The following is a 14,866-nucleotide window of genomic DNA, read 5'->3' as shown; positions in this document are numbered from 1 at the left end:
ACAGAATTGAATTCCATTTGTGGTGGTTGGTTTGCAGAATTAACTTGAATACAACAGTTTTTAACAATTAGCACAGTGTGGTTATGATGCTAACCAGATTTTATTTTGTTTTTTTTGGGCTTTTTATGCCTTTAAGGATAGGACAGTAGAGAGTGACAGGAAGTGAGTAGGAGAGAGAGTCGGGGTGGGATCTGGAAAGGACCACGAGGCGGGAATCGAACCCGGGTCGCCGGCGTACGGTGCAGGTGCCCCAGCCAGTTGCGCCACGGCTGAGGCCACCAGATTTAAGCACAATTTAGTACAACCTGGAAAATCATTGTGTGGTGGTCAAATTTGATATTTTGGTGGGCCGCCACAAATAAGTCAATGTATGGGAAACACTGTACTACTACTACTGCTCCTACTACTACTACTGTATGAGAGAGGCATACAGGTCTTAAAGATGAGTGCCGTCATCTCACTGCTGGTGCTGCTGTTCTCCATGTGTGGAGCTCAGACTCAGAGCACCCAGACTAAAGTTCAGACAGAGAGCCAGAGCACTGGGGCTGCTGCTGCTGCAGTCTCTACCCAGCTGGACGTCTCTGCTGAGCTCAGGGAACTCAGAGACATGGTGGTGGAGCTGAGAGTGCTGCTGACTGTCACCCAGAATGAGTTACAGAACACCAAGACTGAAAATGATGCCCAAGACACTGAGCTAACATCTGTGAAGACTGAAATGATGAACCTGATCAAGGCAAGTGCAGCACAAGACACAGAGCTGGCTGCTGTGAAGACTGAGCTGGCCGTGCTGAAGACCAGACTGGCTGCTAGTGAAACTGAAGTGATGAATCTGAGGGAGGAAAGTGCAGCACAGACATCTGATCTGAGGTCAGTTACTGAGAGACTGGCCACCACTGAGACTGACATGGAGCATGTGAAGAAAGACACTGCAGCCCAACACACAGACCTGACCCCCATGAAGACTGAAGTGATGAACCTGAAGATGGAAACTGCAGCACAAGAGGCAGAGCTGACAGCAGTGAAGACCAGACTGGCAGCTACTGAGACTGAAGTAGTGAATCTGGAGAAAGAGCTCACAGAGCAACCCAAGGTGGCATTCTCAGCAGCTCTGGGTATTTCAGGATACATAGAGGCTGGGGGTACTGACTTGAACCTGGTCTTCACTGAAATCATCACCAATGTTGGTCAGGCCTACAGCAGCACAACAGGCTTCTTCACAGCTCCAGTCAGAGGAGTCTACTACTTCAGATTCACTGTCATGGATGGACTAAACTCACGCTGGATGAGCATCAGGATAATGAAGAATGGAGAGCAAGTCATGTATTTGTCAAAGTATGATAATAATGAACAAAACTCCTATCTGTCCAGTGGTGTGACTCTGCAGCTGGAGGTGGGAGATGTAGTCAACATGCGACTACCTGCAGGCTACAGGCTCTTTAGTAACTCTGATAATCACAGCACCTTCAGTGGCTTCCTGCTCTTTCCACTCGGAAGGGAACACACGGCCCAACAGCTTACGTTGTCAATTAAATAATCAATAAATGAATATGAGCAAATAAACCACTTTAAAGTGATCACGTGTGTCAGTGCATGTTTATATTAATCCATGTAATGAAATCCATGCATTCTAAATACACCCATTCTGGTAACACTTTACAGTAAGGGTACATGAATTATCATGAATTCATGCATGAATTAATTCATGATTTATGTATTACTTCATTCCTTACAGGGGTGGTTCAGGATTTTGGACATAGGACGTCATTTCCAAGTCAGCAAGTGTGATATTTATCAGTGGAGACCGTTTTCAACACATTTCCTCCCGTCCTTCTAGTTGCAGAGTTTGCAGGTGCTAAGCTAGCGCAAGTCATCAGTATGTGTTAGCCTCCCACTAAAAACAGTCTTACCCACTCCACAGTACACCCGAGGCAAATACATGAGTTCATAGTCTGTCATTCATGACCTCATACATGAACAACACGTCAACTAAAGCATTAAGTATGGTGAGCACATCATTATGATTTATGATTTATTAAGAATGATCATGATGATTTCTTTTTCTGCCAAAAATGTTGTCATCACTACTCAAAATCTGATTTGAATACAACTTGTGCAGTTCTCTAAACAAATGCCATTGTTCACACTTTAGTTGAGGGGCCACAAACATGATGAACTCATGAGTAATTAACCTGACATACATGTAATCATGATGATCATGTTTAAGAAATCACAAATCATAATGACGGACCCACCATACCTAATGCTTAGTTGATGTATTGTTTATGCATGATGTCATTAATGAGAGACTATGAACTCATGTAAATTCCTGATGATTCATAAGATATAAAGGAATGAAGTAATGTATAAATCATGAATTAATTAATGCATGAATTCATGATAATTCACGTACCCTTACTGTAAAGTGTTATCCACATTTTTTTCTCACATTCACATTCAAGTCACCATTTCAGTCAGATTCATTAAGCCATTTCAGATTAATTATATTCCAGCTGGATAACTGTTTTCGTGTAAATATAGCAATATTATACAATAGTTAGCAGTTAATGATACTTTAAAAGCCTTAGCAAGTCTTTCTGTAGGGGCCAAGCCAGAGTTCTACCAAGCAGGTATCTACCTTTAGCCATGCGGTTGAGAACCATGTCGATGAGAATGTAAGTTCCAGTTCTGCCTGTTCCGTTGCTGCAGGGGAAAGAGAACAAGGAACCGAACATGAGAATGGCAGAGTAACAGCAGAATGGTTGTTGCTTTCTAAAGCATCCCTGTGGCTCCCCCGTGTGGTGGTTGTGGGTAGTGCCGCATGACTCACCTGCAGTGGACGATGATGGGACAGGAGCGGCCCCTGTAGCACTTATTCACCTTCCTGTGAGAGAGACGCCGTGAGGGACAGATAACAAAGCAGGAATGCAGACAGGAACAGAGGGGTGAGAAAGAGAAAGAGAGAGAGAGAGAGAGAGGGACAGAGAGAGAAACAGAGAGAAAAAATGAAGTGAAGATATTGCTAATGGCAAGAAATGCACACTAATAACAACACACACTTCAATTGACCCAGTGCAATACTGCATAACTCTGCATGTGGCTCTGTAACATGAACAGAGAGGAATACAGTGAGAGACCAATGGGCAACGACTGCAGCCTGTGGAGAAGAGGAGAAGAGGAGAAGAGAAGAGGAAAGGAGAGAAGAGAGGAAGAAAGGTAGGAAGAGGAGAAATGTGGGGAAAGGAGAAGGAGAATGGGGAGAGGGGGGTGGAGAGGAGAAAACTGAATGTAAGAGTGGAGAGGAGAGGAGAGGGGAGGAGAAGAGATGAGAGGGAAGAGTGGTGGAAAGGAGAGGAGAGGGGAGGAGAGGAGAGGGGAGGAGAAAAGAGGAGAGGAGAGGAGAGGGGAGGAGAGGGGAGGAGAGGGGAGGAGAGGAGAGCAGAGGAGAGGAGGAGTAGCGAGGAGCGGAGAGGAGGCGATGGAGCATCCGGCCAGCTTCGCTCCTGCTGCGCTCACATCTACCAATGATCATTTTTGTGACTATGCAACTGGACCCAGATTACTAGCTGCAAATCACAAAAATGACACTGGGAGCTGTGTCAGGTGTTCCAGGGCCAGGCTTTCCCCCATCACACACACACACACACACTCACTAACACACATACACACACACACAGGGAGAGGAAAAGGAGGTGATAAGGGTTCATACATTAGGGGTTGCTGAGGCACAGCAACCAGTTAAACGCTTGACAAATGGCCACACACACATGCACACACACACACACACACACACACACACACACACACACACACCATTTCACCAAAGATGTATCCCTGTATTAAAAAAAAACAATCCTCATGCATGCTGCAGTACCTGCGGAAGTCCAGCAGGGGGCGTGTGGAGGAGGGGATGCCCTGGCAGGGCCAGCTGAGCAGGTGGAACTGGGTGAGGGTGCGCGTCTCCTGGGTCTGCACGTTCTTCAAGTAGAAGCTCCGCACCAGGAAGTCCTTACACCAGATGTGCTCAGACACCAAGTTCACCTGGGAATGTTAGAGAGGTTGGGGGGAGGGAAGGAAGGAGGGAGAGAGAGAGAGAGAGAGAGAGAGAGAGAGAGAGTACGAAGCAGAGGTGAGGGGTCAGAAATCAGTGACTGTGTCTGTATGACAAAAAACCTACTGATGTATAAAAATACGTATATTTTCCAAATCTGTATTTCGATTTGTAGCTTCTACACAAGCAGACTGCTGTGGATGTCATTCTGGTCACTGCAGGATCTCACTGGCTCCCATTGTTAAGAAATATTATTGTATTCAAATAACCTCTACGTATATTGCAAAATGAAAGCGATCAAACAAAGCTAAGGGCGCGGGAAGGGGGGTGCTGAGGGTGCTGCAGCACCCCCTGCTGGCAGAAGATAGATTTTTTAAAATTATTATATATATTGCCTACTGTAAGAACCGTAGCGTGGTTTCATCTATGTGATAGCGATCAAGTGTGTAGGCCTACGGTTGATATAGGCCTACATATTCTATGCGATTTACACGTTCAAAAAAAACATGGATAAGCTGAAAGAAACTTTAATTGTGTTTTACAGTTTTGCAAAAATAATAAATGTATAGCTAGTGCAATCATTTCACTATCCTAGTCGCTAAGATAGAAATTATTAGGACACGTACTTGCTGTGGAGACGACACACTTTAGGCTATTCAGAAATTATTTGCGAGATCATTGCAGCCTGATTATTAGCCTATATTTAAAGCCTAACATCTCTGGTGTGGTTTTGACGATCAGAAAAGTGGGTGGGCGGACATCCATTATTTTTGTTATTCAGCACCCCTGGTCAAAAATAGGTTCCCGCACGCCTGAACAAAGCTTTAGTTCTAGAAAATGCTAGTTTCTCAATAAATCATGCAAGAATCTCTCTCTCTCTCTCTCTCTCTGTCTCAGACACACACACGCAAACACACACACACACTGACCTCGTAGATGTTATAGAGTGATGAGCCTTCGTCAGGCCAGTAGCGCTCACACTGTTTTGTGCCCTCTTCCACCAGGGCCGTCATCATCACTATTACAGTGCACCCGTTCTCCCAAACCATCTGTGTACACACACACACACACGCATGCACGCACACACACACACACAAACACACATGCACACACACGCACGCACGCACGCACGCACATACACACACACACACACACACACACACACACACACACACACACACACACACAACGATACATACTCAGGTGAATGTGAACTTTCACACTTTCTTTTTGTTGTTAGTTTAGAAAACAAAAGACAAGTAGCGGTTCTGAACGATGATGATGAGAAGTCTGTGTGCGTGTGTGTGTGCGTGTGTGCATGTGTGTGTGTGTGTGTGTTTGTGTGTGTGTGTGTGTGTGTGAGCCCCTGACCTGCCAGAAGTCAGCAATGGTGTGCTCCATTGGTCCCTGGGTGGCGATGTAAGCTGGCATGCGTGGGTCGTGGTCGATCTGTCACCAGAGACAACAACAAAAGCACACCATTCAAGTCCCATAATCTCAACATTAAACATCTCTCCAAAAGGCTAGCACATAAGCCTGTGTGTGTGTGAAAGAGAGAGAGAAAGAGAGAGTGAGAGAGAGAGAGAGAAAGAAAGAAAAACATTCTGTTTGGTGTTAAACTCCCAGATAGATGATAGCATTCCTGGGCACTCTATCGCATCAGTGGCCATAGTCAATGGACTGGTCTAATTCCTGGCTGTAACCATAGATATCAGAATGAAAGTGTGTGTGTGTGCTTGTGTTTTGGGAGGTATGGTGGTGGGGTGGATTATGTCTGATATATGTGTGTCAGTTTGCTTGGGAATGGATACTATTGGTTAAAAAGTTGTAGTCTCTATGTCCTCGGTTATGCATTTTAAGAATGTTTTCTTTCACTCTAACACAGTTAAACACTGTATTATTAGTCAAAGAGGAAGAGATTGCCACATTGGCCACACTGTCTACTCCACACATTAAATGTTGTTTAGTTTTACAAATATAGTCATGTTGTCATCATTATTTATTTTATTAATTACAAAATAATGTTAGGCAAACAAAAATTCATATGATTTAGTATATATTTAGTGTATATGAATAAAATATTTATGATTAAAATAACAAACAAACATGAGCATAGATCCTCATGGTTATGGGCATGTGTGTGTGTACTTGCTGAGCCAAACGTGAGCATAGATCCTCATGGTTATGAGCATGTGTGTGTGTACTTGCTGAGCCAAACGTGAGCATAGATCCTCATGGTTATGAGCATGTGTGTGTGTACTTGCTGAGCCAAACGTGAGCATAGATCCTCATGGTTATGAGCATGTGTGTGTGTACTTGCTGAGCCAAACGTGAGCATAGATCCTCATGGTTATGAGCATGTGTGTGTGTACTTGCTGAGCCAAACGTGAGCATAGATCCTCATGGTTATGAGCATGTGTGTGTGTACTTGCTGAGCCAAACGTGAGCATAGATCCTCATGGTTATGAGCATGTGTGTGTGTACTTGCTGAGGCGAACTGCACAGGTGAAGATGAAGTGAGTTGATATGAAATCGTTCTCAACATGGATGTGGGGTACGTACGATGATGCTGGCGTTGATGTAGTCCTCCTTGCTGGGGTTATTCTCCGCCTTCAGCTTCACACGGGCATGGTCATCTGAAACGGAGCACTGGGTCAACCAATCATAAGAGGCGAGTGGTACGCCATCAACTGGAATTAAGTATACTGTATGTCAAACTATATAGGTATAGACAAGTGTGCTATTTGAACACATTTGGAAATCTATGTTACACTTTTGAGGATACAAAGAGAGTTAGGGAGAGAGAGAGACAGATAGAGAGAGACAGAGAGAGAGAAGGACAGGGAGAGAGAGAGAGACAGAGAGAGAAGGACAGGGAGAGAGAGAGAGACAGAGAGATTGCTATTATTACTATAAATTGCTAATTCTTTTGATGTAATTACTGCTTTGGCAACATTGTAACACTTACAGTCATGCCAATAAAGCTCATTGAATTGAATTGAATAGAGAGAGAGAGAGAGAGAGAGAGAGAAAGAGAAATAGAGAGAGAGAGAGATGAGTTGTGAGCTGTGGTCTTACAGGGCACGAAGTCCTGGTAGCGGTTCTTGTCCAGGTTGAGGTCACTCTGGGCCATGGAGGTGGAGCTGGGCTCCGCCTGGTATGAGCACAGGGCCTCCCACTCCTTCTGCAGACGGTCCTTATTCTTCAGGTGGTCCTCCATGTAGGCCTACACACACACACACACACACACACACACACACACACACACACACACACACACAAACACACACACATACACACACACACGCATACACAATGTGAGATGGGACATGTCTCTCTCTCTGTGTGTGTGTGTGTGCAATCAGTGTGAGGTGTGTGTGTGTGTGTGTGTGTGTGTGTGTGTGTGTGTGTGTGTGTGTGTGTGTCTGTGTGTCTGTGTGTGTGTGTGTGTGTGTGTGTGTGTGTGTGTGTGTGTACCAGTATTATGTGTCCAGTGGAGATGTCCATGTTGTGTGTGTGTGTGTGTGTGTGTGTGTGTGTGTGTGACAGCAATCAGTGGAATGGTGGCAGTAAAACACAGGAGAAAGAACGATACCTACTGACCTTCTCTGACTAGCATACATGATTGACTGACAAGTAGACAAGTTTTACACTGCTTAGAGATGCATAATTAACTTTAATAATATTTATTATTATTGATATGTATGTATGCATATTCATGTTATTCATTAATATTCATATATGAATTCCCCTTCACCACACAGTGTACCTCTCCCTGTCTATGTGTCTTTCTTTGGGTAGGAGAGATGGGGTCACGTGGGTCAGAGGTCACGAGGGTCAGGGACAAACTAACTGGTCTTTACAAACCAATACATTTGTGCCTGGAATCATAGTGTGGTTACATAAGGAAATTAGGTCAACATGTCTCCCATGTGATCTGCAACAGGGTTATTATTACACTTTTCCATGACAACAAGCGCAAACAAAACATCAAGGACATTTGATTTACCCATTTTCTAATTCTGCTCTGTGTCCCAGAATGAATGTCCAAGTGGCCAAGTGTTTTCTCTGATAACGTTCTCACACATTTTGGTACATTTGGAAGTGTGTGTGTGTGTGTATGTGTGTCTCTACTTCTCTAAAGACCCCTCACATCCTGGTCACAAACTGTTCAACCTCCTTCCCTCTGGTAGACAATACAGGGCACTACCGACACAAAGACAGCTTCTTCCCCCAAGAAGTCCCTCTGAACACTCAGAAACAGCCCCCACCCTTACACTGAACAAAGTCAATCAACACTGTTCTGCTCATCTACCTCATGTGTACTTCAATCTTACAGTCAGTTACAATATTGTTATTAATACATTATCATTGCCCTGAACTGCCTTGCACTATATTTATATGTAATCTTTAATCTGTCTATACTGTTATTGCACTATCCCCACCCTCTTTTCAATCGTATATTGCATCTTGCCTGTGCCTGTTGAGGTGTCCATGACTTGGCAACCCTGACAGGGACAAAAAGGAGGCAGACATCCCCAGCCGCACCGTGTGTGTGTGTGTGTGTGTGTGTGTGTGTGTGTGTGTGTGTGTGTGTGTATACCAGTAGAATGTGCCCATTGAGAATGTCCATGTTGTAGTGTGTGTGTGTGTGTGTGTGTGTGAGTGTGTGAGTGAGTGTGTGTGTGTGTGTGTGTGTGTGTGTGTGTGTGTGTGTGTGTGTGTACCAGTATCATGTGTCCAGTGGAGATGTTCATGTTGTGTGTGTGTGTGTGTGTGTGTGTGTGTGTGTGTGTGTGTGTGTGTGTGTGTGTGTACCAGTATCATGTGTCCAGTGGAGATGTCGATGTTGTGTGTGTGTGTGCGTGTGTGTGTGTGTGTACCAGTATCATGTGTCTAGTGGAGATGTCCATGTTGTGTGTGTGTGTGTGTGTGTGTACCAGTATCATGTGTCTAGTGGAGATGTCCATGTTGTGTGTGTGTGTGTGTGTGTGTGTGTGTGTACCAGTATCATGTGTCCAGTGGAGATGTCCATGTTGTGTGTGTGTGTGTGTGTGTGTGTGTGTGTGTGTACCAGTATCATGTGTCCAGTGGAGATGTCCATGTTGTGTGTGTGTGTGTGTGTGTGTGTGTGTGTGTGTGTGTGTGTGTGTGTGTGTACCAGTATCATGTGTCCAGTGGAGATGTCCATGTTGTGTGTGTGTGTGTGTGTGTGTGTGTGTGTGTGTGTGTGTGTGTGTGTGTGTGTACCAGTATCATGTGTCCAGTGGAGATGTCCATGTTGTGTGTGTGTGTGTGTGTGTGTGTGTGTGTGTGTGTGTGTGTGTGTGTGTGTGTACCAGTATCATGTGTCCAGTGGAGATGTCCATGTTGTGTGTGTGTGTGTGTGTGTGTGTGTGTGTACCAGTATCATGTGTCCAGTGGAGATGTCCATGTTGTGTGTGTGTGTGTGTGTGTGTGTGTGTGTGTACCAGTATCATGTGTCCAGTGGAGATGTCCATGTTGTGTGTGTGTGTGTGTGTGTGTGTGTGTGTACCAGTATCATGTGTCCAGTGGAGATGTCCATGTTGTGTGTGTGTGTGTGTGTGTGTGTGTGTGTGTACCAGTATCATGTGTCCAGTGGAGATGTCCATGTTGTGTGTGTGTGTGTGTGTGTGTACCAGTATCATGTGTCCAGTGGAGATGTCCATGTTGTGTGTGTGTGTGTGTGTGTGTGTGTGTGTGTACCAGTATCATGTTTCCAGTGGAGATGTCCATGTTGTGTGTGTGTGTGTGTGTGTGTGTGTGTGTGTGTGTGTGTGTGTGTGTGTGTGTACCAGTATCATGTGTCCAGTGGAGATGTCCATGTTGTGTGTGTGTGTGTGTGTGTGTGTGTGTGTACCAGTATCATGTGTCCAGTGGAGATGTCCATGTTGTGTGTGTGTGTGTGTGTGTGTGTGTGTGTACCAGTATCATGTGTCCAGTGGAGATGTCCATGTTGGACTGCGCGGGCTCCTCGCTCCATGAGGGGGTGCTGCTGTGGGAGCTGGGGCTGTGCTGGGGTCCGTCGCTGAACTGAGACGACACGCTGCTCACACGCGACGTGTCCGTGCCCCGCCGACCGCCCGCCTCCGAGCGGCCGAACGACGACTTCGCCGCCATGTGCTGGCGACACAACTCCTGACGGAATCCGGAGAGGGAAGGAGGGAGAGAGAGAAGGAGAGAGAGAGAGAGAGATGGAAAGAGAGAGATAGGGAGATGGAGAGAGAGAGAGAGATGGAGAGAGAGAAAGAGGGAGAGGTAGAGGCAGGAAATGTCATTATGCATCAGGGTAAATTATTATTTTGAAGTTAGTAAATAAAGAATAAAAAGTACGGTAACACTTTACTTGACAGTATCGACATAAGAGTTACATGACACTGTTGTGAACACATGACACTGTCATGACACATGAAACCTAACCCAAAACCTAACCCTAATCCTAACCTCTAACCCTAATCCTAACCCTAACTCTAACCCTAACCCTAACCCTAATCTTAACTTGTTATGACAAAAAACGAATGTCACTTAATAACAGAAGTGTTATGTCATAAACGTTTATGACTTGTTTATGACACGTTCATGACAGTGTCATGTAACTCTTATGTTGACACTGTCAAGTAAAGTGTAATCAAAAGTACTTTTTAGTCATTATATTCTATTTCATCTATTTCAAATTGAGGTAAATTTATTTTCATTTCACTAAAGTGAATACAAATCTCATTCCCCCTACAATGTGTCTCCTAAATACAGGATGATAAACCAAAGGATGACAGACCAACACCAGGCCATCAGCATGGCTCAACGCCCCTCCAGCACTGATAGGGACCGAGTTTCTCTCTGATTTTCCATTTGTTTCAGATGCCATATGACAAGTGTAGTAATAAAAACAATGTTGACCTTAAATCAATAAGTGGTTACGCTTTACTTGACGGTATCCACATAAGAGTGACATGACACTGTCATGAATGTGTCATAAACATTATAAACAGGTCATAAATGTTTATGATATAACACTTCTGTTATTAAGTGTCATTTGGTTTTGTCATGAGTCACCTAAGTTAGGGTTAGGTTTAGGGGTTAGGTTAGGGTTAATGTTAGGGTTAGGATTAGGGTTAGAGGTTAGAATTAGGGTTAGAGTTAGGGTTCATGTGTGATGTCAGTGTCATGTGAGTCTTATGTAGATACTGTCAAGTAAAGTGTTACCTAATAAGTTAATGAAATTAGAAGACAGAACCACACAAATATGTTGTTCACTTGACAGCCAGTGTTTCCACTACACGTTTGTGACTGTTCACAGCAGCTAATCACAACTCCTCCCAACATTAATTACTTGGCTTTGATGGTCTTCATAAGCACTTCATTAAAATACAAAACCTGCTGACTTTTTTTGACATTAGGCCATATCAATTATATATATATATGTAAGGGATAATGGACGACACGGTGGTCTGTTCACAGAAGTTAATGCACGGTCGAGGTTGTAAAACGGCCCCGACGCGATGGATGATTCCTCTCTGAATGGAAGAAGCTGTTCAGATGTTTATGTTATCAAATGATGATTACTGTGATTCACGAAAATAAAAAATAAAACATTTAAACTGTAATCCCTCTGAGTCATTACTGGAAATACAGAGCAATACTGCTAATTTACCACATGATACAATTGTCCACACATTTGTATAAAAAAGTTTATCTACTTCCATACAACCGATATCAGCAATGTCTGCATCACTCTAGACATCTCCAATATCTCATCTCTCTATTCCCCTCATCATCCCTTTATTCCACCCTTTCCCTTTATTCATCCCCTCATCTCTATTCATCCCCTCATCTCTATTCATCCCCTCATCTCTATTCATCCTCTCATCTCTCTATTCATCCCCTCATCTCTCTACTCATCCGCTTACCCCTTTATTCATCCCCTCATCTCTATTCATCCCCTCATCTCTATTCATCCCCTCATCTCTATTCATCCTCTCATCTCTCTATTCATCCCCTCATCTCTCTACTCATCCGCTTACCCCTTTATTCATCCCCTCATCTCTCTATTCCTCCTCTTATCTCTCTATTCATCCTCTCATCTCTCTATGCCTCCTCTCATCTCTTTATTCATCCTCTCATCTCTCTATTCCTCCTCTCATCTCTCTATTCCTCCTCTCATCTCTCTATTCCCCTCCTCATCTCTCTATTCCTCCTCTCATCTCTTTATTCATCCTCTCATCTCTCTATTCATCCTCATATCTCTCTATTCCTCCTCATATCTCTCTATTCATCCTCTCATCTCTCTATGCCTCCTCTCATCTCTTTATTCATCCTCTCATCTCTCTATTCCTCCTCTCATCTCTCTATTCCTCCTCTCATCTCTCTATTCCCCTCCTCATCTCTCTATTCCTCCTCTCATCTCTTTATTCATCCTCTCATCTCTCTATTCATCCTCATATCTCTCTATTCCTCCTCATATCTCTCTATTCCTCCTCTCATCTCTCTATTCCCCTCCTCATCTCTCTATTCCTCCTCTCATCTCTCTATTCCTCCTCTCATCTCTCTATTCCCCTCCTCTCATCTCTTTATTCATCCTCTCATCTCTCTATTCCTCCTCTCATCTCTATTCCCCTCCTCATCTCTCTATTCCTCCTCTCATCTCTTTATTCATCCTCTCATCTCTCTATTCCTCCTCTCATCTCTCTATTCCTCCTCTCATCTCTATTCCCCTCCTCATCTCTCTATTCCCCTCCTCATCTCTCTATTCCTCCTCTCATCTCTTTATTCATCCTCTCATCTCTCTATTCCTCCTCCTCATCTCTCTATTCCCCTCCTCATCTCTTTATTCATCCTCTCATCTCTCTATTCCTCCTCTCATCTCTCTATTCCCCTCCTCATCTCTCTATTCCTCCTCTCATCTCTTTATTCATCCCCTCATCTCTCTATTCCTCCTCTCATCTCTCTATTCATCCTCTCATCTCTCTATTCCTCCTCTCATCTCTATTCCCCTCCTCATCTCTCCATTTTCCATGAACACTCACCTGGTAGTCGAAGTGTGTTTCGGCGCCCCCCTCTGGCCCCAGGCCGAGCTTGCGCTCCTCCAGCTGGCGTCCGTGGTAACGGAAACAGGCCACGCCCAGCGCCACCACCAGGACTCCGCCTACGCACGCCATGGCAACCAGCCCCAGGACCATGCCACGGGAGCTCTCGCCCATCCTCGTCGCCTGCGCCAACCCGCGTCCCTCACTCCTCTGGATGAGAGAGGATGGGCAACAGGGAGAATGAGGAAGAGGAGGAGGAAGAGGAGAGAGGTAAGACATAGAGAATGAAGGAAGCATGAATACAAGAGTAAGAGAGGGAGAGAGAAACACAGAGAGAAAGGGAGAGAAAGGGAGAGAGAGGGATAGAAAAATAAGATGAGAGAGAGAGGGAAGAAGCATGAAGAAAAGAGAGGGAGGCCAGGGAGGAAAATGACCGAAAAGGGGGGAGACCGAAAGAGGGGAAGAAAAAAGATGAGAAAGAGGTAGAGGAAGAAAGAGAGAGGGAGGAACAAAGACAGAGAGAGTGTGACAGAAGGAGAGAAAGAGGGGAAAGAAATGAACAGGTGGTTGATAACATCATTCCAAACAGATGAATTCCCAATCCTATTGGATGTGATGTTATTGGGCCACACTGTTCTACGCTGCGCTGTGCAACATCTTAAGAGAAGTGAGACTCGACTGGGGGACAGAGATGAAGGACCAGTCTTATCAGGAGGATTTCTCTACAAATCCTGTTAGCTAGAGCAAGAGAGAGAGAGACACAGAGAGAGAGAGAGAGAAACACACATGCGCTTCATGAACAATGTTTTAGTCATAAAAGAGCGCAAGTGTGTGTGTGTGAGTGGGTGTGTGGGAGGGGGTAAGTGGTGTGTGAGTGTATATCTGTGTGTGTGGGAGGGGGTAAGTGTGTGTGAGTGTATATCTGTGTGTGTGTGTGTGTGTGTGAGAGAGTGTGTGTGTGGGAGGGGGTAAGTGTGTGTGCGTGTGTGTGGTCCCCTTTGACATGATTCTCCCCCTCACTCTTTTGTCTCTCTCTCTCTGTTTGTGTAAACAAGCTGGATGTCAGGGCCATCAACGGCGACTAATTACCCCAGCAACCCAGGCACACACACACACACACATGCAGACACACACACACATGCAGAAACACACACACACACACACACACACACACACACACACATACAGCCACGTGTCAACCCTCCTCAACACTCTTCAAATAATTAGAGAGTCACAACCCCCTTTCGCATAATTACTTGCAAGTAAACAATTAAAGGCAACCCCCACAAACACAGACACACACACACACACACACACACACACACACACACTGGTGACCAGGGGGAAAGCCAATACACACACACAAGCCAATACACATACACACACATTCTCTCTCTCTCTCTCTCTCTCTTCATCTATAGCTTATTATTTTTTTTTTCAAATAGAAAGACAAGAACGCGGAAAAGAAGATAGACCAGGGCTGAAATGTCATATTCTTTACCCCTGGACACACACACACACACACATACACACACACACACACCATACGCTGCTCCCCTAAGCCCTTGCCTGTTGATGTTGCCATGGCGTCTGGGAGCCACAGCAGGGGAGAGCAGGGCCTGCCGTTGCCATGGCAACAGTAGAATGCTCAATGTAATCCCTGGCCATCAGGCAGAAAGAAAGAGAGAGAGACTGAGGGAGAGATATAATGAAGGGAAGAGAGAGACAGAGAGAGAGAGTGATGGAGAAAAAGAAAGGGAGAGGATAAATGAAG

At 44.8% G+C, this 14,866-nt stretch overlaps 1 protein-coding gene across 4 annotated transcripts in view; it reads right to left on the bottom strand.

Annotated features, from left to right (window-relative positions):
- Positions 1–14,866, bottom strand: part of ptprna (protein tyrosine phosphatase receptor type Na) — a 50,330-nt gene that overhangs the window by 4,323 nt on the left and 31,141 nt on the right. For 3 of the 4 annotated variants that reach the window (XM_042075479.1, XM_042075497.1, XM_042075504.1), the window contains 9 exons: positions 13,093–13,302; positions 9,995–10,207; positions 7,127–7,274; positions 6,611–6,684; positions 5,420–5,497; positions 4,978–5,097; positions 3,872–4,038; positions 2,828–2,881; positions 2,636–2,700 (listed from right to left, as the gene is read on the bottom strand). In XM_042075479.1, the coding sequence (XP_041931413.1) occupies positions 2,636–2,700; positions 2,828–2,881; positions 3,872–4,038; positions 4,978–5,097; positions 5,420–5,497; positions 6,611–6,684; positions 7,127–7,274; positions 9,995–10,207; positions 13,093–13,302 (1,129 nt within the window). The remainder of the gene's footprint in view (positions 1–2,635; positions 2,701–2,827; positions 2,882–3,871; positions 4,039–4,977; positions 5,098–5,419; positions 5,498–6,610; positions 6,685–7,126; positions 7,275–9,994; positions 10,208–13,092; positions 13,303–14,866) is intronic. The other variant, XM_042075489.1, reaches the window with a different exon arrangement.

Source organism: Alosa sapidissima, chromosome 2, assembly GCF_018492685.1.
Source record: "Alosa sapidissima isolate fAloSap1 chromosome 2, fAloSap1.pri, whole genome shotgun sequence".
In the NCBI taxonomy this organism is placed as follows: Eukaryota; Metazoa; Chordata; class Actinopteri; order Clupeiformes; family Clupeidae; genus Alosa; species Alosa sapidissima.
This window is presented reverse-complemented; position numbering and strand designations above follow the sequence as displayed.